Source organism: Schistocerca serialis, chromosome 3 (assembly GCF_023864345.2).
Source record: "Schistocerca serialis cubense isolate TAMUIC-IGC-003099 chromosome 3, iqSchSeri2.2, whole genome shotgun sequence".
In the NCBI taxonomy this organism is placed as follows: Eukaryota; Metazoa; Arthropoda; class Insecta; order Orthoptera; family Acrididae; genus Schistocerca; species Schistocerca serialis.
In genome coordinates, this window is record NC_064640.1 from 301,984,497 (window position 1) to 302,010,811 (window position 26,315).

At 38.0% G+C, this 26,315-nt stretch overlaps 1 protein-coding gene across 6 annotated transcripts in view; it reads right to left on the reverse strand.

The window, feature by feature from the left end:
* The window catches only part of LOC126470093 (transcription initiation factor TFIID subunit 3), a 337,538-nt gene that overhangs the window by 23,300 nt on the left and 287,923 nt on the right, over positions 1 to 26,315 (reverse strand). For 4 of the 6 annotated variants that reach the window (XM_050097646.1, XM_050097640.1, XM_050097643.1 and 1 more), the window contains one exon: positions 17,602 to 17,702. The exons of 1 other annotated variant lie outside the window; for it this stretch is intronic. In XM_050097646.1, the coding sequence (XP_049953603.1) occupies positions 17,602 to 17,702 (101 nt within the window). Of the gene's footprint in view, positions 1 to 17,600; positions 17,703 to 26,315 lie in introns of those variants that run through there. One more of the 6 variants, XM_050097645.1, reaches the window with a different exon arrangement.

A 26,315-nucleotide genomic window follows, 5' to 3' on the forward strand; every position in this document is an offset into this window, starting at 1 on the left:
TCTTTCACTAACACTGTGACATTCCTCCTATCAAGTCTGAATGAGATACCTTTTTAAGTTTTTTGTATAATTCAATACGTTTACCCACACACATTTATAAATGTTCTTTCGCTTATATTGTCTTCAACATTTGTTTAGGAGCAGTTACTTATTCAACAACAACTGTAGTGGTATTTCCAGCAACAGGGGTGCCAACAGCAGCAGTAGCTGTAGTAGTAATAGTATAACTAAAAAATAATACACACTACTTTCACATATTGGCGATGTCGGTGTATTATTGATCTTTTTGCTATCAAATGTTTTATTATTGCTTAGTATTGTTGTCCTGTGCTGCTCTTGTCCCTCATTTTACTGTAGTTTCTTTGTTGCTGCAAGGCCCATATTGTTACAAGTATAACTCGTTTAGTGCTGCACAAGCTGCTGTTCGAGAGACACGTCTTTTGCTATGGCTTCAACACGCAAAGCAAGAGAGTCAGTACATGCAAATGCAGCTAATTTTGAAAGTGTTGTGGCTCAGTGGTTTGAAGAAGATGATTCTTGCGAGGAAGGAAACATTTTTGAAGATGCAAGTAGTGAAGAATCAGCCAATGAACCTGCAGATATGAATATTGAGGCAGATGACAGTCCTTTCAATAATATTACTTCATGAGAGTCTGAAAATGAAGAACCACCACAAAAAGGTATAGAAGACCACATATACATTAGTCGGAATGGAACGATTTGGAAATTAGATCCTCCTGCAACTTTTCGTATGCCTTTACATAATTTCATAAAGAAGGCACCTGGTCCAGCTCACGGTTTGAAAACCTGTAAACCTAAGGATTCCTGGGACTATTTCATCTCCAAGGAAATACTAGAGGAAATCATCAACCGCACAAATATTGAAGGCAGAAGAGTGGCTGCTTTACGTGGTAAAATGTGGAAAAACGTTTCACTTGCTGAAATGGAGAGTTGTCTTGGTCTTTTACTACTTTCTGGTGTTGAGAAGAGTTGGGACGTCCCTATTAGAGAATTATTCTTGGATGAAAAGGCAAATCCTACATATAAGGCTACCATGTCAGTAAATAGATTCGAGGATATAAGGAAAATGATTAGATTTGATCACAGGCGTACCCGTGAAGCTCGATCTGCAGATGACAAACTTGCAGCTGTTTGCTATGTATGGGAACTATTTCTTGACAAGTGTAGAAATAGAATGATTCCCAATGATTCGCTCACAGCTGAAGAACAGCTAGTCCCATTCCATGGAAGATGCAGCTTCACCCAGTATATGCCCTCTAAACCAGCCAAGTATGGCATAAAAATATTTTGGTTATGTGATGCTACATCTGCATATGCTTTAGATGGAATTGTTTACACGGGAAGGAAGCCCCATGAACCTATTCAGAAAAATCTTGGATTGAATGTGGTGAAAGATCTTGCTAAAAGCATTGAAAAAAAAAAAAATGGTTCAAATGGCTCTGAGCACTATGGGACTTAACTTCTGAGGTCATCAGTCTCCTAGAACTTGGAACTACTTAAACCTAACTAACCTAAGGACATCACACACATCCATGCCCGAGGCAGGATGCGAACCTGCGACCGTAGTGGTCGCGCGGTTCCAAACTGTAGCGCCTAGAACCGCTCGGCCACTCCGGCTGGCCTAAAAGCATTGAAGGATCATCAAAAAATATTACTGTTGACAACTTCTTTACTAGTGTGCAGCTGGCAGAAGAGATGATTCAGAAGCAAATTACAGTGGTGGAAACAATCAAACAAAATAAACCAAAAATTCCTAATGAGATGAAATCATCTGCATCAAGAGCGATTCATTCCTCTTTGTTTGCATTTGGAGGTTACATTACGAAGGTGAGTTATGTTCCCAAAAAGAAAAAGTCTGTAGATCTCATTAGCACAAAACATCATGACAGAAACATTGATGGAACTCATGCAAAAAAGAAACCAGATATAATAAAGTTCTATAACTCTACGAAGGGTGTAGTAGATGAAATGGACCAGAAAATTCGTTATTACACTTGCAAAAGACAAACAAGAAGATGGCCATTTGCATTATGGATGAATATGATGGACGTCGCAGCAATGAACAGTGAAATTTTATTTTCCGCCCAACATCTGACATACCACAGTGGAAAAAGTGATGAAAGGCCGTTTTTCCTAAGAGATTTAGCAGAGGAAATGGTAAGACCACTAATGGAACTTTGTATTCAGATCCCTAATCTTCCAAAGAAAATCGTTGATGTCATGCAAAGATGTGGTGTTCAAAAAGATGTCATATTGCCGAAGCAACTACCTGTTTCAGTAAAAAGAAGAAGATGCAATTATTGTCCATATAATAAACACAGGAAAAGTGCTATGACATGTATAAGTGTAAAACCAACATTTGTAAGGAACATAGTGGCGTTTTTTGTGCTTCTTGTTTGTCACATGTTGAAAACTAAGAAAAATGCAATTTTATGTGAACAATGAATAATAACTTTTTGTCAAAATATTGCCTATATACATATAATATTGTGAATAATGAGTATGTTTTAATTGAAGGAATTGGTTGTAATAAATATTATAAAATGTAAACGGCAACTTATAAGTGAATTAATAAAATAATTTGTATATGTTGTATGGAAATGAATGTGACTAATAAAAATTCACTCTTAGAGGTTTTTTTTTTTTTAATTAGTAAAATGTTAATCATGCCCACCAGATCGTGTTACTGTATCTTAGGAATCTTTCAATATGACAATAAATTTGACAGACATAAATTAAACTCCAAAGAATGATTATATGAAAAGAGGGAAATTTTAAATTAGGGTAGGGCCTTGGAGGCCCTGCATATGCATTCATGTGTGTTTTCGGCACCATGCATCCCAAGGTTAAAGGGGCTAATCTGGCATTTGCTATATGGGATTTAGATGATCATGGAAAACCTACAGCTGGATGGTTTGATTGGAATTAGAACTGCCATTTTCCTGGGTGTGAGACAAATGTCTTACCAATGAACCACATCACTCAGATTGAAGAATAACATCAGGAAAAAAATTATGCACGCACCTTTCCATAAAGCTCAGAGTTATGGACAGGAAATGTTTTGGACACTATGCCAAGATCAAGACTGCAATGAAAAATTGGCTTAAGGGACTAATGGGAGCTGACTACAATTTGGGAATTATAATGATCATGGACAAGTATGAGAAATGATTAAATGACAAATGTGATTATTACAACGAATAAACTAAGTTTCAATTTTGTAAGTGATGCATTTTTTGCTAATAAAATACTTTTCTTGACTTTATTAAAGCCAAAGATCATTATTTTCTGTATTATCCTCATATATACACTATGGTTCTCAGATAGAACATCACTGAAGTTCCACTGAATGACATCATGATCCAAGGAAATGGGGTTGAGATCCGAGTTCCTCACCCAGTCCTTACAAGTTTTGCAATCCTATTCTTCATGTCACATCTTTCCATGGCCATGGTTTGCTCTCAAGGGTGCTTTTGATACGTCAACATACAACAGTAAGTACATGTAATAATCCCTACATCTCACAACAATATAATTCACAGATACTAACATAGAAACATAATTATATATGTAACTTCCTAACAATTAACCCCGTACACAGAGTATTTATGTCACATTAAAGGTTATTTGGAAAGCTTGTAAAATCCAAGGCCACATGACCAAAGTTAAGTGATGAGAATAATTACAGGGTTTAGACCCTTATTATAAAATATAGAAAGTTTTCAGAAGTTAAAACTGTTTCACTAACGAAAATCATAAAAATGCATGCAAAAGGGAGTACAGATAATAAACAAAAATATGGAACCCAACATCCATCACATTGTCAGCTAAAATACAGGGTGTGCACCTGGGACACCCGTGCTGTCCTACCATCGCAATATGGAACCCCACATCCATCGCATTGTCAGCTAAAATACAATGTGTGCACCTGGGGCACCTGTGCCGTCCTACCATCACAATACAGACTTCACTAAAATGTGGCATGTAGAAATACGTTTCCAACAGGCACCACAACTGGGTGTGTCAGCCTGTCGGAGCAAACATCTATTTGTTGTGGGGACACATACCCTACAGAGATGGGTAAGTGAAACATTAACAATTTTCTTTACCTGGAAGGGAGAATATCATAACCTAATCATTACAGACTGCTGCTTGTCATCTCTCACCTACAGCCACCATTCCTCCCATTGATGTATGACCTGACTAAACACAAAGTTGGAGCCCACAGCAGAGAGAGAGAGAGAGAGAGAGAGAGAGAGAGAGAGTGTGTGTGTGTGTGTGTGTGTGTGTGTGTGTGTGTGTGTGTGTGTGTGTGTGAGTGGGGAGGGGGGGGGGGGGGTTTGCATCCTTCAACTCACCCACCCCTACAGATGCCCTAGAGTGCCTATTTATGTCCCCTACTCCGAATGCACCCTGGTACCTAATAGAAAGCTACCACCTTCAGCTGTTGCTGTAGCAGAAATATGCCTTTATGATGAGGAACATTTTCTCTCAGGCTATGTTTTATGAAGGGCCTGAATGTAACAGTTCTCATCTGCTTAGGTACCTTCAATCTCACTTGCAATTCAGGGTTATACACCATAAATGTACCTGGCAGTAAGATCCTGAAGACATGCTTAGGGAAAACAAATGAGCAGGAGGCCACCCCTCTGGAAGTAAATAGGACATAATACTAAACTTTTTATTCTGAACTAGTTTTCTTGGTTAAGTTTGCTGCTTTTTGAGAGACCATTCTCACAGCTTGTGCACTGCTCCAGCACATAATGCTGGGCTAAGAATGGTTCTACAGGTAAGGATTGACAACAGATGGATGCCATGGTGACAGTTACTACCTCCTGATCTGTGAACACACTTCTTTCCTACTCTCTAATGATTTACTTGGAACTGCGGCCATAACAGCTGCCTCGAGACGTACGGTGTCTTCCCGAGGTTTGTCACATATAACTTTATAAGTACAACACACTTGTCACCATCTCTTTAACAGATTTCTCTGTTCTTATTTGGAACTTATTCACCCTGGATGCTCACACAGTCACTAAACCTCTCCCATCTTGGACGCAATTGAACAGGAAGCAGATCATCTCTTTTTGACCCATATGCATATATCATACAAAAATTGTGGCACCCATCTGCACTATTATGGAACAATAATATAAAAATCATATTAGTGCCTCTATTGTAAGCTTTTTAAATTCAAACCAAGTCCAGATTTCTTAAGCAGCCAAGATAGTGATTTACTTGAACCTTGGCAGAAGCACTGACTTTAATCATTAATTTTTTTGTAAGATTTCTTTTTGTCTGAATCATAAATATCATTCCAGAGGTTGGTAAGCAATGATAAGGTATGTGAGTACCTGGAATACAATGTGCCGGCCATTGTGACCGAGTGGTTCTAGGCGCTTCGGTTGGCACCGCGCGACCGCTACGGTCGCAGGTTCGAATCCTGCCTCAGACATGGATGTGTGTGATGTCCTTAGGTTAGTTAGGTTTAAGTAGTTCTAAGTTCTTGGGGACTGATGACCTCAGATGTTAAGTCCCATAGTGCTCAGAGCCAATACAGTGTACTGTTGTATAATGGCGACACCACAAGGGATTGCTTCCGAACAGAAGCTGGCAATGGAGCTTTTCCAAAAGTCCCTGTGGTCAGACTAGTTCTGCCATGGTGGACTACATCCAATACTTTCAGGTATGCTGGTCAAGCAGACATGTACACTATCGGTTATCACACCAGGACCGCAGCACCAATGCTCTATAAAACTGTAACAGACAATCTCAGTCTGTTCTCCCATACTATGCTAATAATATAATTTAAAACATCAAGGGCTCTGAGGGTACGAATTTCCAAATTACTCAGCTGTGGCAACCACATAGATTATATTTTTCCAGCCTCCTAATGGTCATCCACAGATAGTGTGCACTTGCAACAAGTGCTGGAAGATAAACTGAAAAGCAATCAAAAAGTAACTACCACTGAATGGGGTACTGTGCCATGGATGTTATATGATCTACTGCTGTTAGAAAAACCACCCTTAAAGCAATGCTTGGAGGGGCACCATTCTCTTGAATAAAACGATCATATGGGAAGTCACTGATTTGACACCAAAGGTAATGTGCCAAGACAAATGATTCGAGGAAAGGAAGATAAGTCAGGAAGCCCCGTGTATGTAGCTGTCAGAGGATATTGTGCCTCCAGGTAGTATCATAGGCTTCCTTCTGTAGGTCTGGGGGGGAAGGGGTGGGAAGGGCAATCCACATCTACCTCTAAATCTACATGATTACTCTGAAATTCACAATCAAAGGTGCCTCGTAGAATGTTCATCGAACCACCTTTCTCTGTTGTTCCACTCTCAAAGAGCGTGCACGAAAAACAAAGAAATCAATCTTTCCGTGCAAACTCTGATTTCTATAATTTTATTATGATGGATCATTTCTCTCTATGTAGGTGGGTGCCAACAAAATATTTTTGCATTTGGAGGAGAAAGTTGATAACCAAATTTTCATGGGAAGATCCTGCCACAAAGAAAAATGCCCTTGTTTTAGGGATTGCCACCTTAATGCACATATCATATTCGTGGCACTCTCTTCCCTATTTCACTATAATACAAAATGAGCCTCCTTTCCTTGAACTTTTTCAATGTTCTCCATCAATACTATCTGATGCGGATTCCATATTGTGCAGCAATACTCCAGAAGAGGTCGGACAAGTGAAGTAAAGGCAGTCTCTTTGGTAGACCTAACACCTTTTCTAAGTGTTCTGCCAATAAAGTACAGTTTTTGGTTCACTTCCCCCAATACTCCTTAGGCATGAAATTTGATTAGAAACCACTTGGGGGGAACAGTGTCAAAAACACGAAAATCTGAAAATATGGAATCAGTCTGACACCAGCTGTCGATAGCACTCATTACTTCATGAGAATAAAGAGCTACCCACACTTCACAAGAAAGATATTTTTTGAGTCCATGTTGGCTATTTGTCAATACATCACTTTCTTGAATGTAATTCATAATGTTTGAACACATTATATGTTCAGAAATCCTCCTGCAAATTGATGTTAGTCTGTAATTCAGTGGATTATTCCTATTTCCTTTCTTGATCACTGCTACGACCTGTGCAACTTTCCAGTCTTTAGGTACGGATCTTTCAACGAGCAAGTGGTTGTAAAAGATTGCTACATATGGAGCTATTGTATCAGCATTCTGCAAAAGGTACCTAACTGTTACACAGACTGGACAGGAGGACTTGCTCTTTATTAAGTGATTTAAGCTGCTCCATTACACTGAGGATATATAGTTCCAAGTTACTTTCGCATTGGCAGTTGTTCGTGCTATGAATTATGTAATATTTACTTTGTCATCTTTGGTGAAAGAATTTCAGAAAACTGTGTTTAACATTTCTGCTTTTGTGGCACTGTCATTAGTAACAGTACCATTGGTGTGGCACAGTACAGGCATTGGATGCATCTTGCCAATGATGTACTTTACATACGACCGGTTTTCCTGTCAGATCTCAAGACAGAATTTCATTTGGAAACTATTAAAACACCTTCCATTGAAGATCACACTAGATTTTGGGCTTCTGTAAAACTTCGGGAATCAGTACCATTTCTTTTTAATTTATTTGGTATGTATCTATCAATTTCTGTTGACACTATTTCTTTGAATTTAAACCACATTTAGTCTATGCTTACAGAGTCATATTGGAAAGAGTGGAGACTGCCTTTTGGAAAGATGTCAAGTGAATTTTTCAACAGATGTCCGACAGAAAAGCTAAGCGTAGCTACCTTCAGCAGATTCAGGTTACATTTCCTGAACACACACTGAAAGCAACTAAAGAACTGTCTGAATTCTACAATACAGACCAGGGGGCAGTTGACTACCTGGCCCAACATATTTTCTATGCAGCTAAGAAAGCAACACTACAAAAGCTACTAAGTCATGTTCATCCAGTCTAAGACTAAAGTAAGGGAGTTTAAATAGCTTTTGCTGCTAAGTCACGAAATTGTCCTCCATATACATAAAATTAAAAGTAGCAGGGAGGTTTCTTTGCTTCTTAATGTGATATGTCACAACATGTTATATTATATTTTGTCATAACCTGGTGCTACGTCACTGGCTATGGACAGGACCAAATCCCAAATCCAGTTCTCACATGAAGAAGAGGCAGATGGAAACTTCATTATTGGTGGAAGTCGTACCAGTCATTGAATATGTGGAAAGCTGGATCCTGGGTGGTGGTAGTGGTGGTGATTTGCCTTTTTGGGTTCAGAACAGTTTCCTCAGCTATACCAGTAAGCCAGGGTGAATAGGCAACAATATTACAAAGTTTTCTTTTGCCTTTTGCTTCCACCAAGCTGGTGAATCTGTATCAGTTGACAATTTGGATGAGGGACTTGTTGGTTCCCTGAGACTTGTCTTCAAGTATAAAGATTCTACTAAAGGGTCCTCTTCTTATTTGCCAGAAAGAATTAATTTGGGGTGGTCTGGTAGTTTAGATCAACTTTTCTGATATCTGCTGCTTTTGTAAATTGGTTTCTCTTTAGATGATAAAAACAGAGGCTTAATGGTTCAAAGTATACTACCAAACTTCCTTATTTGCCTGTTGAGAATCAATGGCAGTCTTGGGGTGGATTGTTAACTAGTATGTCTTGCAGCATCCTGAGAAAAACAACTGACTTTAGAATAGGCAACTCTTTGCCCAAGCACTTACATCTGCTTGTGTTTATTCCAGCTACCATTCTCACAGTTTGCACTATTCACTACTTTTTAGCCACTGATGTAAAAGACATTATGAATGCTGGTGGCTTAACAGAACGATCCAATGCTTTAACTTCAGCATAACCAATTCACTTCACGAACTGCATTTCTTGGATCTCATTCTCTTCACTTTCGCTCACAATTTACTCTCTTCATAATATTCTGAATGACAGTTACATCCCCTCCAACCTACGCTTTCTTCAGTTTCTGGAGATAAAGTTATGTCAGATATTTACAGGAGGTAACAGCCTTGCTAAGATTTGAGGTGTTCTGAAGCTGTCTTACAACTGGGTAATCAGCAAATGCTCTTTCATTTTGTATTTGCTTAACTTGTAGGGAAGGGTATGCTCCTATAATCAAGCAGCTCAAAGCACAAGGAGACCTAGTGCAAAAAATTGGAAAATCCTAGTTATATTTCAGCTGGTTTCAAAATATCAATAATTCTTCAGTTCAATGGTGAATCAAGTCCACAGTTTAATATTCAGTCTGCAGGGTGCAGCAGTTCCTTGATACTCCGAGACAATAGTGCTATCTTTCTAAGCAATGCTGAATCAAGACCATAGTTCAGTATTAGTCGGCTGCGTTTAGTAGTTACTCGACGCTCTGAGACAATGGTGCCTTCCTAAAGAGCTATTGTGAACCAATCCAAGTTGCAAAGCACATTACAGAAGGCTGGAAGCAAAACAAAACAGAGTTGTGACTTAGAAAACTGGGATAGGAAGGTATCTATTAATCTGTACTGCTTTTATGAAGTTAGCCCTGCAATAATGAAAGAGGAATCTGATTCCATTTCAGATACTAATAATTAAAGCTCTTCAGAAAAGAATCATGACAAGTCCCATTTTCATGAAAATTATTCACATCAGCATAAATTTCACGCTAACTTTTTTGCTAATCAGTTATCTGTCATTTTAAATGTTTTAATACCATAAATATACATAATTTAATACTGTGTCATTTAACTATGTAATTACAGATTCAGGAGGAGGTGCTGTGTTTCAAGTTAACTCAGCTTCCCAAGCCAGTCTCACTACAGAGGGACTGCACCTTGCTGATAACAATGAAAGTAGAGGAAGGAAGAGGACCAAGAATGATAAGAGTTGGAAGAGAAACCTGAGTTACAAACTTTGAAATAATGGTCAAAAATATGAGAGTAAAAAAAAGCATCAATATTACCGCAAAAATATTTGACACTGAGTTTAACTGCAACTTCCCAAGAAGGCGCAAAGAAAAAATGAGCATGACTGATCACAGGAAATGCTTCAGCTAATACTGAAATCTTCACAGTCTTGTGCAAATTACTAATTGCTAGAAATCATGGCAGCGTAACAACACAGACACAATTCAATCAAATACTTTCAAGTATTTTATTAGAATTTCTAATGAAAGCAAAGGAGTGTGCAAAGAGGCTACATTTCAAATTAGCTGTGAAAGGCTATACAGATATGTGACAAAAACATAACAAAAAGTATTTGATGTGACAGATAGTCATGGGAAAAATACCTCTGTGAAAAAAACTGATGACAGTGATGTTATTAACCATAAACAATCTTTTCTTGTTTATCAGAATCATTACTCATAGAAAAACAACCTTGGAAGGAAAACCTGAATCCTGATCTTGACACCTGTAAAACTATGATTTGCATATACTGAAATATCTACAGGCAAATAAGACCTGAGTGAAATAATAGTTCTACTAAAATGTTATCTGCACAAAACTTAATTTGCATTACCAATCACAACAAACTGATACTTGCCAACTGCACGATGAGTTAGAAATGAAAATTTCTAAACAATGTAATGACGTTAAGTCTCTCAAAGTCGAAAAATACCTGCATTTAGCAAGCACGGAACAAGTTAGATGCCCATTGTGACCCAATAAAGAAAATTCATGCAATGAAATGTATTTTGCCACAGTTGATTTGCTGAAGGCTTTACCTTTTCCTAAACTATCTACTTCTACACAGCACAATGTAACAGAAATATGTATGAATACAATTTTGACATTCATTTCTTCAATCAATCCACAGTCTTAAAGTGTATATGGGAATTAACAGAAGAAGGTAGAAGATCTCAAGAAACAGTCAGCCGTGTCAGGACACATTTAAAAATGTACGCACCACACTACAAACACATCACACTTGATTTTGATGCGAGTCCTGGACAGATCTGAAACATTACAATGGCTGTCATCCTATTAAAATTAGTCAATCATACAGAAATGCTAGTGGAAATAATTGACCACAAATTTATGGTACTGGGGCCCCTCATTTTTACTGAATGATGCTGACATTGGTTTAACAGAGACAGCTGCAAGTAAGATGCAGTATATCTTATGGCCCAGAAGCTGCAAAACATAAAGTACCAAAATGTTTAGTCAATGTAATGAAAAGAGGATAAATTACAATTATAAAACAAACTGTTGATGGCTTTGAGGTAAATTGGTTAAAAATTCCATACATGAAGTGTGAAAGAGACATATATTTTACAATATCGTTTAAAGAGACTGACTGATTTGGTGGAATTGAATAAGGTAAATTTTATGAAAAAAAAAAAAAAAAAAAAAACTAAATTCACAAACCAGTGTCTATCAGGAACAATAATGGAAGAATCATAAGTCAATTGTGAATGAAAACAGGAGGACATGCCTGATTTCTCAAGTTCATCCCACCATTACATCATGTGTACTACAAGAATCTTCTAACTGCAGAAAGACCACGAAGAGGAAGATCACAAAATGTACAGCAATATTTTCATGAACACGAATAGTGTTTGTGTGTAGAGAAGGAGAACAAGAACAAGAAATGTTAAGTGAACTTCCTTGTCAGCTTGGAGTTTGGATAATTAATTAGAAGAGAAAATAATGTAAGATGATGTGTTAAAACAAAGAAAGAAACAGGGAGTGATGTTCAATTATATTTGAAGTCATAAGAGAAAATTTTTCACTGCAGTGGAACCATGCCCAGTAAACGAAATGGGGTGGGGACTTTTATATTAATGAAAATATCTGTTTACATTGTTTCCTAGTTTAGCCTGAATTGCACTTTTTCATACAAAAAATTGATGTTTAATTCATCTGCAATTAATATATATTACTTTAACTTTATATTAATTTTTCTCAAAAGAATAAAATAAGGACTTGGTCAACTTTTTCTCTGACCCCTCAATTAATAGGCTATTCTTACATCTTATGGACTGAAGTGTTCCGGTAACAAACTTTTAGCTTTGTGGTGGAACTTTTTCTGGTGATCTAAAATCTAATGCAATAAAAAAATTCTGTTATGTAATCAATGGTCTGTTACTCTTTGTGCATTTTCTGAGATTAAGTTCTCTAAGACCTTCACAAATCTTTTGATTGGTTGGATTTGGAATACCCAAACTACCAAGAGTTTTTCTGGGAGATATAGTAATATTTATTTACCTCCTACAAGCAGTGTGGGAAATAAAAAGTTAATCCAGATGGAGTGCTTCATTATTTGGATGAACCTAATACAACAGGGGTGTGGTAGGTGCTTCACAGGCTGACCATAAATGACAATTGCACTTCAACAACAATCCACTATATCAGCACATACCACAGGTGTTTTTTTTTTTTACAGCCATTATCAGAACCATAAGCCGGGTCTTAGCTCCTCGCAACATAAAATGTCCTTACACCTTGCCCAAATATCACCACTTAAACAGGCTAAAGGCTTATGATTATAAGAAAACTGGTAATATTGACCAGATCCACCTTGTGAACTCCAGGTTCAAGTCTGCAGTCCTGATGCACACTGAAATTTCCACCCCATAATAACTTAGCACATCATTGGAGAAGTCAAAATAAAATGGTGCACCCCACTGATAAAGTGAAATATTGTGTGACAATTCATTTTCTGTATTTTATGGGACCAATGCTGCAAAAATTCATTCTGAGTTAGTGGAAGTTCACAGGACAATACACTGAGACACAGTGGTTAGATGAGACACACTTTAAGTGCGCTCCAACAAGTCTGAATAGCAAAGTAGCACACCATACCATTGTGAAGAACAGAGAATAACAAGATAAATGGGGGCTCTGACGCTCCAAGATCAGATAAGCACAATTGAGGCTACAGCAGAGAAATTGAAATTTAGTCTTGGATCAGTTTCCCACACCTTGCACCACATTTAGAACATGAGGAAGTTTGCTGTCCGTTGGGTTACATGGCTGCTCACACTCATTCAATAAGCCTGGCAAACTGACACATTAGCAGAAATGTTACAGCTACCAATCTGACAATTTCTTTCACCACCAAATCTCCATGGACAATATGACCTAAAGACAAAAGTATGAAATAAAGTGGAAAGATGTGGATCCACTATCATTGAAAAAGGCAAACCCCAACCATCATCAGGCACAATGATGCTGAGTGTATTTTGGAACTGCCATGGTGTGGTGCAAATAAATTCTGCTCGCAAGGGGAAAACTTTCATCAGAGCATACTTCTGAAATCTCCTGGTAAGGTTACGGGAAGCTGTCAAGACAGAGTCACTGGAAGAAAGGAGTGTGTTGGCTCCCCAAAACCACAGTTGATTGTGTACACGACAGTCAGGACAGAGAGTCCTGACGTAGCAACCAGTCAGTACCTCCTCTTTCCTTGGATGAAGCAACTGTTGTGTGCAGGCATTTCCAGAATGGTGACAAGTTTATATTCAAGGTGGAACACTTTTTGAACAGCCAAACTGCAAACTACTACAGCCAAGATCTCAACCATGTCACTCGTCATTGGGAAAAATGTGTTGCATTAAAGGGTGAATGGAGCTTACAGAATGCTACAGATGATGCAAGCATTAACACCCCCCTCATCCCCCTGAATTCATCCCACCATCATGTATGAAGTGGTATTGTTAAGTACTAATTATCACCTGGAAATTATCATGCTCTACTGAAGAAATGTTGGTGGTGTTATCTTTTGACCTCATTGCATAACGTTGAAAATTTCAGCACTCTTGTATTTGACTACAAACAGCACCTTTGCGATGTCTTCATTACCTTGCAAGTGTCAGTCATAGTTAGAACACTGTTCTGTGTAGTTGTGAGTACATTATGTTGGAGATAAGTGAGTTTTAAAGCAAGCAAACTCTTGGTGCTTGAATGTTGGATGCTCTTGTAACCAACGTTGCTGAGCTGTTTTGTGTTTTAAGAGAAACCACATCAAAGATTTATACCACATACAGGAAAAGTGAGAAATCATCATCCCCCAAGTCACAAGAAGGACAGAAGTGTGTGCTGAGTGATCATGACAGGTGGTAATTGAAGAGGATTGTGATGAAAAATAGAGGACGACAGCTGTAAAAGTCACTGGAGAACTGAATGTCGCACTTGTGAACCCTGTCAGCACCAAAACAACATGAAGGGCACTCCAGAAGCAGACTACTGCTAGGCAAGATGGAATTACAAAACTACACATCAGTGATGCAAACATTCGTAACAGGAAAATTTGTTATGAAGCAATGAAGCCTGGACTGTGGCACACTGGAAGAAAGTCATATGGTCAGACGAGTCTTGTTTAACACTGTTTCCAATTTCTGGCCTAGTTTACTTCTGAAAAGTGAAGCATGGTGGGGGCGAGGGGATGATTTGTGCAGCCATATTGTGGTATTCCATGCACCCCACAATTTCCTCATGCGGACAAGAAAAAAAAATCCCTGATTTCACAATTAAAAATAAACTTTTCTCGAATGAAAATACATTTTTGTTCGTATTAAGTGACAATACACTTTCCCTTGTAGCTGTAAAACTTATCAATCCTTTGAATGGAAAATGTTTTATGGACTGGCATAGAACTTCCCTTCACTTTAGGAAATGAAACCCAGCATTTTGAAAGGATCTTTGATGTACAGCAACAAGTAAATTGCACATTTTCGCATTATGAAGGTATAAATACAAATTCCACCAAATACAGAGCGATAGCTTCCGAAGCACTGGATCAAGATAGTGCTGTGTGATACGCTTTTGTTAACCAATCATAGCTCATGTCACATGATCTCAGCAGACAATGACAGCAGACATTCAGAGCATAGGGCATGTGATAAAGTCAGCCAATAGCAACATCACTGTTAAGTAGCACGAACACATTAATAGTAAAAGTTAAAAGTTTAAATTAATATACCCACAGTATAACTACAAGAAAAGCTAAGCTTTCACATATAATATTAGCCTTTTTTAGCACGGGTTACTCTTTTAAGATATATCAAACACCAATGTCTCAACAAAATTTTAAATAATAGCATAAGCAGCTGGCCTTCTGCAACCGAAATTCTTCTAAGTAGCTGGTCCCCAAAGTGTCGAGTTTCAGATGAGAGTAAACCACTGCTTGACTGAAGAAATTTGTTGCACATTATAATCACACAAAACATAATTCTCATATAAAAGGAAGTTTACTTTGAAAGTAATGTTGTTCAAACCATCATTCGCAATATTTTTATATTTTTCCCTGCGATCTGTTAGAAATGTAAACAGTTGTGATGTCAAGCAGTTTCTTGTCATGAAGTATTGCACTGTCTTTGTCCTAAAGGCTTTGACACATTCTGCTGTTGGTAGATGCTTGTGTGTGCATTGTTTTATTGTTATAAATAGTGCATTTCATTTGCAACTAGGTTTTATTTTTGTGTTATTCTCTTGTTTGTCTTTTACTGCTGCAGTGTTGTTCTGCAGTAGTGGGCTAAAGTCAAATTATTTGTTAAGAGTATCACTTCTTATCAGTCCTTACCAGTCAAAATTACAAAAATTTAACTGAAAACTAGAGCAATTCTAAAAAATTTCTGGGTTTCTCCTGGATAAAAAGTTCCCGTATTCTTCCTGGTTGTCCCGGGGCATATACACCCTGTGCAAAGTCACATTACTGCCAAGGATTATGTGGCCATTTTGCCTGATCAGGACCATCCCATGCTACGTTTGTTCCCCAGTGGTGATGATGTGTTCCAAGGTAACAGGGTCCCTGTTCACAGAGCTTGTATTATCCATGACCGGTTGTGTGAGAACCAGGATGAACTGTCACATCTCTTCTTGCCACCACAGTCACCAATATACTATGGAAAGAGAGGTACATGATCACTACTCAACTCCATCATCGTCATCTGCACATGCCACTATTTTGTAGGAAGAATGGTATACAATTCACTTTAAAACCATACAGGACCTGTATTTATCCATTCTGAGATGAGTAAAGACTGTTTTGAACACCAACAGTTTTCCTAAGTCGTATTGGACACAGTAATGTGTTTCTGGTGTTTTCATTTTTTTGTCCACCCCATGTACATTTAAACCTGTATTCCAGAACAGTTCAGTAGTGCATTGTGTCTCTGACAGTCAATATGACAATGCAGCTTGTGCACTCTGTTTAGTTTGTCAATATGCCTTGAACAGTAATCCTTAACTTAAGACTACATGAACAGTCAATTATTGCATGAGGGGTTGTCAGCATGGCAACACAAAAAACATTGATGTTCTGCTTTGCGGTGGTCACCCACAGTCAACATCAGTTGTCAACTTGATGATTGCTACCTGAAAATTATGGCCCCATACACATTTTGAGCAGAATGCCAAATAACTGTGTACTTCCTTTTTGGAGACAACTGTGATGGCAGTGTCAACCCAGACAGCAGCGATCATCCACTCACAATCAATCAAATCTTTAGACACACATTATGAATGACAGTACAAACCCTCAGCTAAGTGGAGTGCAATGAAGGTGTGCAAAGGAACATCCGGCATAGGACCTAGATAAGTGGCAGCAGGTTCTCTTCACTCATGAGTGCAGGATTTGTATCATGTACGAACACTGCGAAGCCTCTCATTGCTGCTGAAGGCAATCTAATGGTCTTGCAAATAAAGGGAAATGATCCTTCAACATACTGTCCAGCCCTACGGTCAAAATTTCTGCCAAGGTTCATTTTTCAAGAAGATAATGTGCAAGTACGCTGTGTCCACCTCATGGACACCTTCATCTAGGATACAGAAACCAAACGAATGGAATAATCTGCAGTATCGCTGAGATGAACCAGATTGACCACACTTAAGATCAGCTGAAACTTGCAGTGTATTGTTGCAGAAATCCCCCTCACACACTGAACAGTTTCAAGAGGACCACTGTAGATGAGTGGGACAGACAGCAATGTCTCAACTACTTTGTGTACAGCAAGCCAAGAAAGATCCCAGCAAGTGACAACTCACAAAAATGGACTGCCATTTTATGTTTTTATTTAAGAGTGAAGATTTAATTTATTTTATTATATAGGGCTTATTTCTTCATTCCCTGCACCTCCTGAATTTAAACTCACACACATTTGCAGATATGCACGCTGAGTAAAAATTCTTTTTGGGTATTTTATGTTGCAGAAGTCATATACCATGGGAAGCTTTTGGTCATATACATGGAAAGTGTTTTGAGGTTAACTTTATGTGATAAATGCTCTATTGAAGACATGTCCTTGTTTAGACAGAATATGGTCTGAACAATCATTTGGGCATTCTGGACGATAGATGTGTTTCTCTTTAATTCATTACAACTTGTGGGAATGTCATCATTAAGAACACCAGTACACTAGTATATGGGATTTATAAGTAAATATAAATAGGTTAACATACAAACATGATCAAAGAGAATTTAAACTGCAGAGTAACTGCCCTCTCTCTAATGTTGAAACTACCAGTGTTTCTGGGTACTTGACACTGTGATCTCATTAATTAAAATGTGTTATGTCTAATGATTTTTTGGGCACTGTAAAGAAACTGTTGACCAGTATGCACAAAACCACAAAAGTTGAGATAGTACACCAGAAAACTGTAATGCCAATATTTACCAGTGATACCATGCATCACAGTCATCACAGCCGATCATTGGACTGCCATCATCTTGACCACCACATGCAGGGCATATCCATACTTTGTTGCCATCATTATCCTGGAACACAGCACTATTATATGATGTTCATCCACATGAAATAGAAAAATAGTACATTATTATCACTCAGCTAGTCTTCAGCAGCAAAATTTCAATCCTGTAATGGCAATATGAAGAAAAGATTATTTATCAGTACATGCTGTTTTGTACAGCTCATAAGATCTACAAACCATGGCCATATGTAAATTAAAGCTACAGAGTTTGTTCTTCATTCCCTCCACAGCAGCATCCACAGTATATGTATTTTTATTGTGCGATGATCAAAATAAAATAATTTACTTAATTTGTCGGTGGAAAAACATTAGCTCTCAAATCCTGAAACAAAATATTACATGAGTGAACCATGAAAAATACTCAGAGAGCCCACTATGAAGGAAAATCTCATCTGTTCTCACTTGAGATAACATTTCTAGACATGCAGATATAAATATAATCTTTCAAGAGACTGCAGAATAAACTATGTGCTTATTAGTTCACATCTGTATAGTTTTAAGCACAACCGGGGGTAGTATTAGTATTAATTGGAGAAATCAGCACTCCTGTGTTACGTATTTTATAATGTAAAGGAACACAGTACTAATCTTACAACATAAGCTTACTAACACAGAAACGCAGGTGCTGTAACATTTAGTAGCAACATAAGCAATAACAGATTCACACACAATGAACAACAAATTCATTTGCATTTTTATTTTTATTTTGCTCAGTAGCAACAAGTTGAATTTAAACTTACTCCCACCTCCCCTCCCTCCCTGAACAAAAAGCCAAGTTTTAAATATAGTTCCAATTCCCTCCTGCCACTGCTGTTCTTGCTGTTGTCTGTGGCAGTGGTAGTGTTGCTTATAGGAAATAATGTTACTACTCCTATTCACAAGTTCTCATACAATCAGGCTTAGTATTTAGCACAAGCTAGGGTACAGGAATCTAGAGTTCATAATACATCAGCCAAAGAACAGACTATGCAAACAGCAAGAGAACTATTCTATAGTATACATGCATATCTGAAAGCTTTCCAAGTGCCATATGCTTCACAGAATATAGCTACAATGACAGACTGTTCCTGAGACCTAAAATGCTATAAAGTTGACTGGGAGCATTCCAAGTTTTTATGTATGGGTAAAAATGTCTACCTCAATAGTCTGTGTGTTCTGTAGTCACATGGTGTGCCACAATAAGAATAGACATTCTGTAAGTGTGTGTTTTAATTAACAAATAAAAAAATACTGCTTTCAGTTTCATTCTACATGTTAGTTGTTTAATGCTAATTTCACACTACAACAGGTGATAATGGCGCCACAGTGTTCCATAAAAATGTAACTTCATATCATTTTACAACGAAACATTTAATGCCTTAAAGAGTACTATTATGTCAACAATAGCACAATATACAGTGTATGATTTACATGGCAAGCTCTCTGCCAAAAACAAATAACCAAAAAAGTTATTCCCAATAGGACAATCTACTAACTTGACGTTTCTATCCATACACTGTTGGGTGTAAATTTGTGAGACATCTGAATAGCAGACACTAAACAAGCATTTTGGGCGTTTTGGTTGTATTACATTACTGAAAATACACCACAACACCAAAATGGTATTAGTTTCAATTCCTTTGGCAGAAAAATTGTGCACTTCAAAATATTCTTTGATATGCACCTCTTTCAAAACTAAACTGTTATTCAATCTTACATTCATACACATTAATAGTATCTGAGATACTGAATCATTAGAGGATTAAGGGGGGTTTATTTACACACATTTGAAAAAGAACTTCACTCTGATGAAAAGTTAAACATCAGCAATGCACCGCCAGAAACTGTGTGTGTGTTAAACAAGGCCAGACTCTTTAAACACAAGCATGTACTTCAGAACAGATAACAATTAATTTATGTAGGTGTCCACTCTGCTGTTCAGATAAAGTTGACAATACAGCGATGTTGTGTGATGCATGGGCAGTGGACGAAATGAACTGTTTGGAAACATTAAGTATAAAAAAGTTGAGATAGTTAAACTGAACACAGTATCTAGAATGCCATAAAAATATTCAGTATATCACTTACTAAATCTGAAAGGTATTTTAAAATTCCTAATAAGGATGCTGTCCATTCAATAGGTGAGCACTTCCTTAGCCACGGCACAAGTACTAACCTCATATAAAGGTGAACTCTGTTACCTCTTCTTTATACAGGGTGACTCAAAAAGAATACCACAACCTTAGGAATTTAAAACTCTGCAACGACAAAAGGCAGAGCTAAGCACTATCTGTTGGCGAATTAAGGGAGCTATAAAGTTTCATTTAGTTGTACATTTGTTCGCTTGAGGCGCTGTTGACTAGGCGTCAGCGTCAGTTGATGCTAAGATGGCGACCGCTCAACAGAAAGCCTTTTGTGTTATTAAGTACGGCAGAAGTGAATCGACGACAGTTGTTCAGCGTGCATTTCGAACGAAGTATGGTGTTAAACCTCCTGATAGGTGGTGTATTAAACGTTGGTATAAACAGTTTACAGAGAATGGGTGTTTGTGCAAAGGGAAAAGTTCTGGATGGCCGAGAACGAGTGATGAAAATGTAGCACGCATCCAGCAAGCATTTGTTCGCAGCCCAGGAAAATCGACTCGCAGAGCTAGCAGAGAGCTGCAAATTCCACAATCAACTGTATGGAGAGTCCTACGAAAAACGTTAGTTATGAAACCTTATCGTCTGAAATTGGTTCAAGCACTGTCTGCAGCTGATAAGATTAAAAGAATCGATTTCTGTGATTTTATCCTTGCTCAAATGGAAACAGATGAATCTTTCGTTTCAAAGATTGTGTTTAGTGATGAAGCAACTTTCCACACTAACGGGTAAGTCAACCGTCACAATGTCTGTATATGGGGCACTGAGAATCTGTAGGAAACAACTCAGTATGAACGTGACTCGCCTAAGGTGAACGTTTTCTGTGCCATTTCAGCCAATAAAGTTTTTGGTCCCTTTTTCTTCGAAGGTGCTACTGTAACTGGACTACAGTATCTGGAGATGTTAGAGAATTGGCTGTTCCCTCAGCTCGAACAAGAAGCACAACAATTCATATTTCAGCAGGATGGAGCGCCACCACATTGGCACTTATCTGTCCGTAACTACCTGAACATCAACTACCCGAGGCGATGGATCGGCCGCCAGGCAGCCCGTGACAGAGCACTTCATCACTGGCCTCCAAGAAGCCCTGATCTTACCCCCTGCAATTTTTTCTTATGGGGGTATGTTAAGGATATGGTGTTTCGGCCACCTCTCCCAGCCACCATTGATGATTTGAAACGAGAAATAACAGCAGCTATCCAAACTATTACGCCTGATATGCTACAGAGAGTGTGGAACGAGTTGGAGTATCGGGTTGATATTGCTTGAGTGTCTGGAGGGGGCCATATTGAACATCTCTGAACTTGTTTTTGAGTGAAAAAAAAACCTTTTTAAATACTCTTTGTAATGATGTATAACAGAAGGTTATATTATGTTTCTTTCATTAAATACACATTTTTAAAGTTGTGGTATTCTTTTTGAATCACCCTGTATTATTTCTGGAATCCACAGGTAATTTAATACTTCAACATTTATCTCAAGTATGTCACAAAGATAATTATGCCATGAATTCTCATTCATCAGGGTTGATATGTTGCAGTGTGGAAGCCACATTCACCTAAAGTACACTAATTGTATCTATGTTGAACTGCCACTCTGTGGCTCAATAGGATTTTTAGCTTAAGAACATATAAAAGAGGCACCATACCATCAGACAGTTAGTGTACTTTGAACATTTCCAGTCATAAATTATTACTTTTCTGGGATAGCTTTACACTTGGATATGGATTGTTCATTGCACAAAAATTTTCTGCAAAGATATTATCTGGCGTCCAATCTCATCCACAGAACTATTAAAAATGTAGGTACACTAACAACAGCCTTATAATAAATTTCCTCTCTTAAGTAATTTGTTGTGAAGAACCAGCCACCATTGGAAAATAAAAGCAGAAAGCATAAACAAAACACTACCGGAAAATGAGGGCCTCCACTACCCACAACTTAACCTTTCTCTTGCATCAAAAGGAGCTACACAGCCTTAAAAATATTTGATTATGTGCCTTGAGAATTAAAGGTATCAGCTGACAATGTAAACACTTTTAAAGCCAAACTGTAAACCACCAATATGCAGCTATAATCTCTATGAGAAAATGTCCAATATTTGAAACTTCTGACAAATTATAAACTGTAGTGAGTTGTCGCAAATACGATCCATGAAACGTGCAAATAATGGACAATATAGCCTATTGATATCATTAACAGCTTGAGTGTGCTCCATCGCAAAGATCAAGATTTAATACCATAGTAATCCCATTAAGATACTAACCTAAGAATCATTTGAGAACCTACTGGTTGTTATTTAATGAATAAGAAGATCTTGTTTAATCAGTAATAACTCTTTAAGTGTGTGCAAAGTGCTGTCCCGCATAAATAGGCTTGATTCTGTGACCCACAAAAAACACAAAACCAAACTATTATGAGACAAGTCAATTTGATGTTGCAACAAAAATCCCTAAAACACACACACACACACACACACACACACACACACACACACACACACACACTTTTACTTGCTCTTCAGAAATTTCACGTGCAATAACATGGCTTACAAACAAACGATATTAAAATACGAAACATTTCCTTAAAAAAGGAGGGTGCATAGTGCTAAACACAAATTTTAGATAATACATAAATACAGCTTTCTATTCATTCAAAAAGGTTTGGTGATCCAGTCACTCTATATCACGCTGAATTTGCCTATCGAACAGCCCAGAAAAGATCTCTAACACCATGTAGCACTTCAGAACTTGTAGTAGACTCTAAACATCTCCACATTCAATAAAGAGCTATACAGGTCTTCCTGTCTGCAAATGGAACACAACCATGAGAAGTGCACCCTATGGGATCATATTGCTGGAACAGAATGCAACTGGCCATGTTAACATTCATCCTTCATAGAGAAATACACAGATTCACTCTGTTCTTAAGAAGGTGAAAATAGCTCCAACCCATTTGAACAACCAGGGACAGAAGACACAATGACCCGGAAAGATTGTTTTTATAGACTCTTGTGTATTGTCCCAAATCCAGCCACTTGTTCTGCCATTGACTTACCACTATCAACAACAATGAGGAAATTGTAGGCAAGGACACAGCAAACTGAACCATAGAGTATCCTTTTGGAGGCCATCTAGCTGCATTATCTACTAATACCACTGCCTAGCAAAATGACAGCTGGTTCCCTTGTGTTCATAGGTATACATAAGCATTGTGGACATTTATGGTAGCTCCTTAATTACTTTAATGAACTATTTGTGACTAACTAAAACATTTATTAAAAGAAAATAGTAGTTGTGTGCAACAGACACACTGGAGTATTCTGTCAAATATTTGTGCTTCTAAATCACCAAGGATGCAGCCTTGTTACAACATATTCAAGATCAGTATGTAGATCCACTCTGAAATACTTTGTTGTCCATAAGCAACTGACAATTATCTGCTCCATTAGGAATTATGCATCATTGTTCAAGCCAGAACACAGTTGACTAACCAAGCCTTAAATGTCTTTTCCCCATTAGGAAACTGTCAATAAATGCAAAAATGAGCTCAATAGTTTCTGCTTGAAGGCTGGAAATGAGGCCTTGTTTTATAGGTCCCAAGTGCTAACCTATCATAAGACTCTCAGAATATAGTGTATATCAGTAAGTAATACTCGCAGACTGTATTATATATCAGTACCTTCAAATATTATGGTCAAACCAACCCACAGAAGTAAATGAACTCATTGTAACACTGTACGAGGCAGGGGCAGCCTGTTCTGAATATCCCTACATTTTGAAATTTTTTTGGCATTCAGTGTTCTAATTTTAAGGCATCTGTAGCACAATTAAGGTCCTGAACCCTCACTAAATTATTAACAAAATAATATCCTTTGGACACAACTAAGGGAAATCACTAATTCCACGAAAACAATGGACAGGCATGTAAGATGTATGCTAAATAAGAAAAACTGAAACCTGTTCCTATCACCACTAAAATTGCTGTTCATGTTGGTGGTCATGGTGCTGACTTCCAAAGAGTCAACTGTTACAAATGAATTATTGTTGGACAACTGCAGGATGACTAGACAATGATGAACATTAATGGAATATAGAAACCACATCACCAGACACAGTAGTTGTGATTATAATCCTATTATTTGCCATCATAAACTTGAAATCTGATAGGTGCTCTTCTGATAGTCTCTATTCAAACTTTCAAAATTCCATCTTTCTGTCACTGGCTACAACACAACATTTATCATTCCACTAAGAAGCAGTCATTTACTTCTCCTCTACTACCATGAAGATTTGTATGTAACGGTGAGTAGCATTGATTATGCTGAAGATGTGATTCACCCAATTACTTCCATTATGGACCATGTTGTTAGGACTATGTAATTAAAATGAACATATATTAAATATTATTATATATTATACATATTTTATTTTTTATTACACATTTTTGCCCTTAAGACCGCATTTGAACTTCAATGTTGCACGATTATTAAATTATTTTCTTGTTTCTTCCTTTTCCCCTTTCTCTTGCCGAAATCTCTTAATTCTTTGACTGGGTTCCTGTTTCCTTTGTTCTATCCATATTTTCTTTGTTTTCTTCCTTTCTTTTACTTTATATTTCATGCTCATAATTTTGTCTCTGTATTTGTCTCTTTCTTTTATCATTTCCCCATTGATTGCCTGTTTTAGGGTGCCTTCTATTTCTTGAAGCCAATTGATTTTCTTGATTGAACCATTTACTGCTTCAAAAATCATCTTTCTGTGTCTGTTGTTCATTCTACGAGGGGCATCCAATATGTAAAGCAACATACTTTTTTTCTGAAAACAGGTTGGTTTTATTTAGAATTCCAATACACCAAATTATTCCCCACTCTTTTGGCTTCAAAACCCCGTTTTTCAACACAATCTCCATTCAATGTAACAGTCTTTTGCCACATTACTGGGAGGACCTGTATGCTGATCGATGTTGGAGCCAACACCTTGATGCATCAGTAACCTCCCCATCACCCACCTACTGCCTTCCTGCAGAATGGGCCAAACAGATGGAAGTCAGAAGATGCAAGACCCCGGCTGTAGAGTGGATGAGGAAAAATGGTACAATAAATTTTTATGGGCTCCTTTCAGGTGCGCACACTTGTGTGAGGTGGTCCTATGGGACCAAACTGCTGAGGTCATCGGTCCCTAGGCTTACACACTACTTAATCTAACTTAAACTAACTTACGCTAAGGACAACACACACACCCATGCCCGAGGCAGGACTCAAACGTCCGATGGGGGGCACCATGCGAACCATGGCAAGGCGCCTCAAGATTGCGCGGCTACCCTGTGCGGCAGACTTGTGTGGGGCCTTGCGTTGTTATGGAGAACAAGAAAGTAATTTGCATTTTTGCAGTGATGAACACGCTGAAGTTGTTTCAACTTCCTGAAGGTAGCACTGCAGGATCACAGCTGTGTGTGGCCAACCAGCACACAGGAGATTAGACAGATTTGCACCACCCTGTTGTAATGATGACAGACACCTCACCCCATGTCTCTCCATGTTTTTTTTCACTGCCAGCTGACCGTAGACATTCTGCAAGTGCCTATCAATACCTGCGATTCTCTGGTTTCTCACCAAAAGAAACTCAATGACAGCTCTCTGGTTGGGACGCACCTCCATTACAGATGCCATTTTGAAGGCTATGTATAACACCACCACTTGCTTGAAATTTCATGAAACCATAGGGGCTGAAGTGGGAATATTACATGATGTCCCACAACAAGTTCCACATGTGTTGCATTACTTACTGAAAATGCCTCATGTATGGGTCGGTAGAATTTTAGTCAGTATTTTCTGATTATGCCTTTTTTTCCTGTTTCTGTGATGTCTGATGCTCCAATTGTGGTTGTTTCTGATGCGTACAGTGCTTCTGGTATTACAACTGTATTGAAGTGGCTGAGGTTGGCCTGTCTTGAAATGTTTCTTTTATTGTAGTGAATCCACGTGAGTTTGTATGCTTTCTGTAGTTTATCTGTTTGTTCTATGTTGGATGCATTGTTTGTATATACAGTAATTTTCTGACCTGTTCTAAGCCAGTACTAGCCACAATCCCAGGTATTTACACTTCATACATTACTCACAGAATTTGTAGTTTAAAAAGCACTATTGATGCAGTGAGTATTAAACTTGTGCCCACCACATTTACTATATGGTCAATGCAAGCTGTGATGATAATCAAATAAACAGCAAATTTGCCAATCTGTCATTTAGCACAGAAAGGTTTGTAAAATACAAATATTCTGATTATTAATTTTTAGGACAGCATGTAAAGACAGCAGCATTGCCACAAACAGCTCACTGCGAAGATAATAATTCTACAAATAACACCTGTAAGACTGAGCGAGGTGGCGCAGTGGTTAGCACACTGGACTCGCATTCGGGAGGACGACGGTTCAATCCCGTCTCCGGCCATCCTGATTTAGGTTTTCCGTGATTTCCCTTAATTGTTTCAGTCGAATGC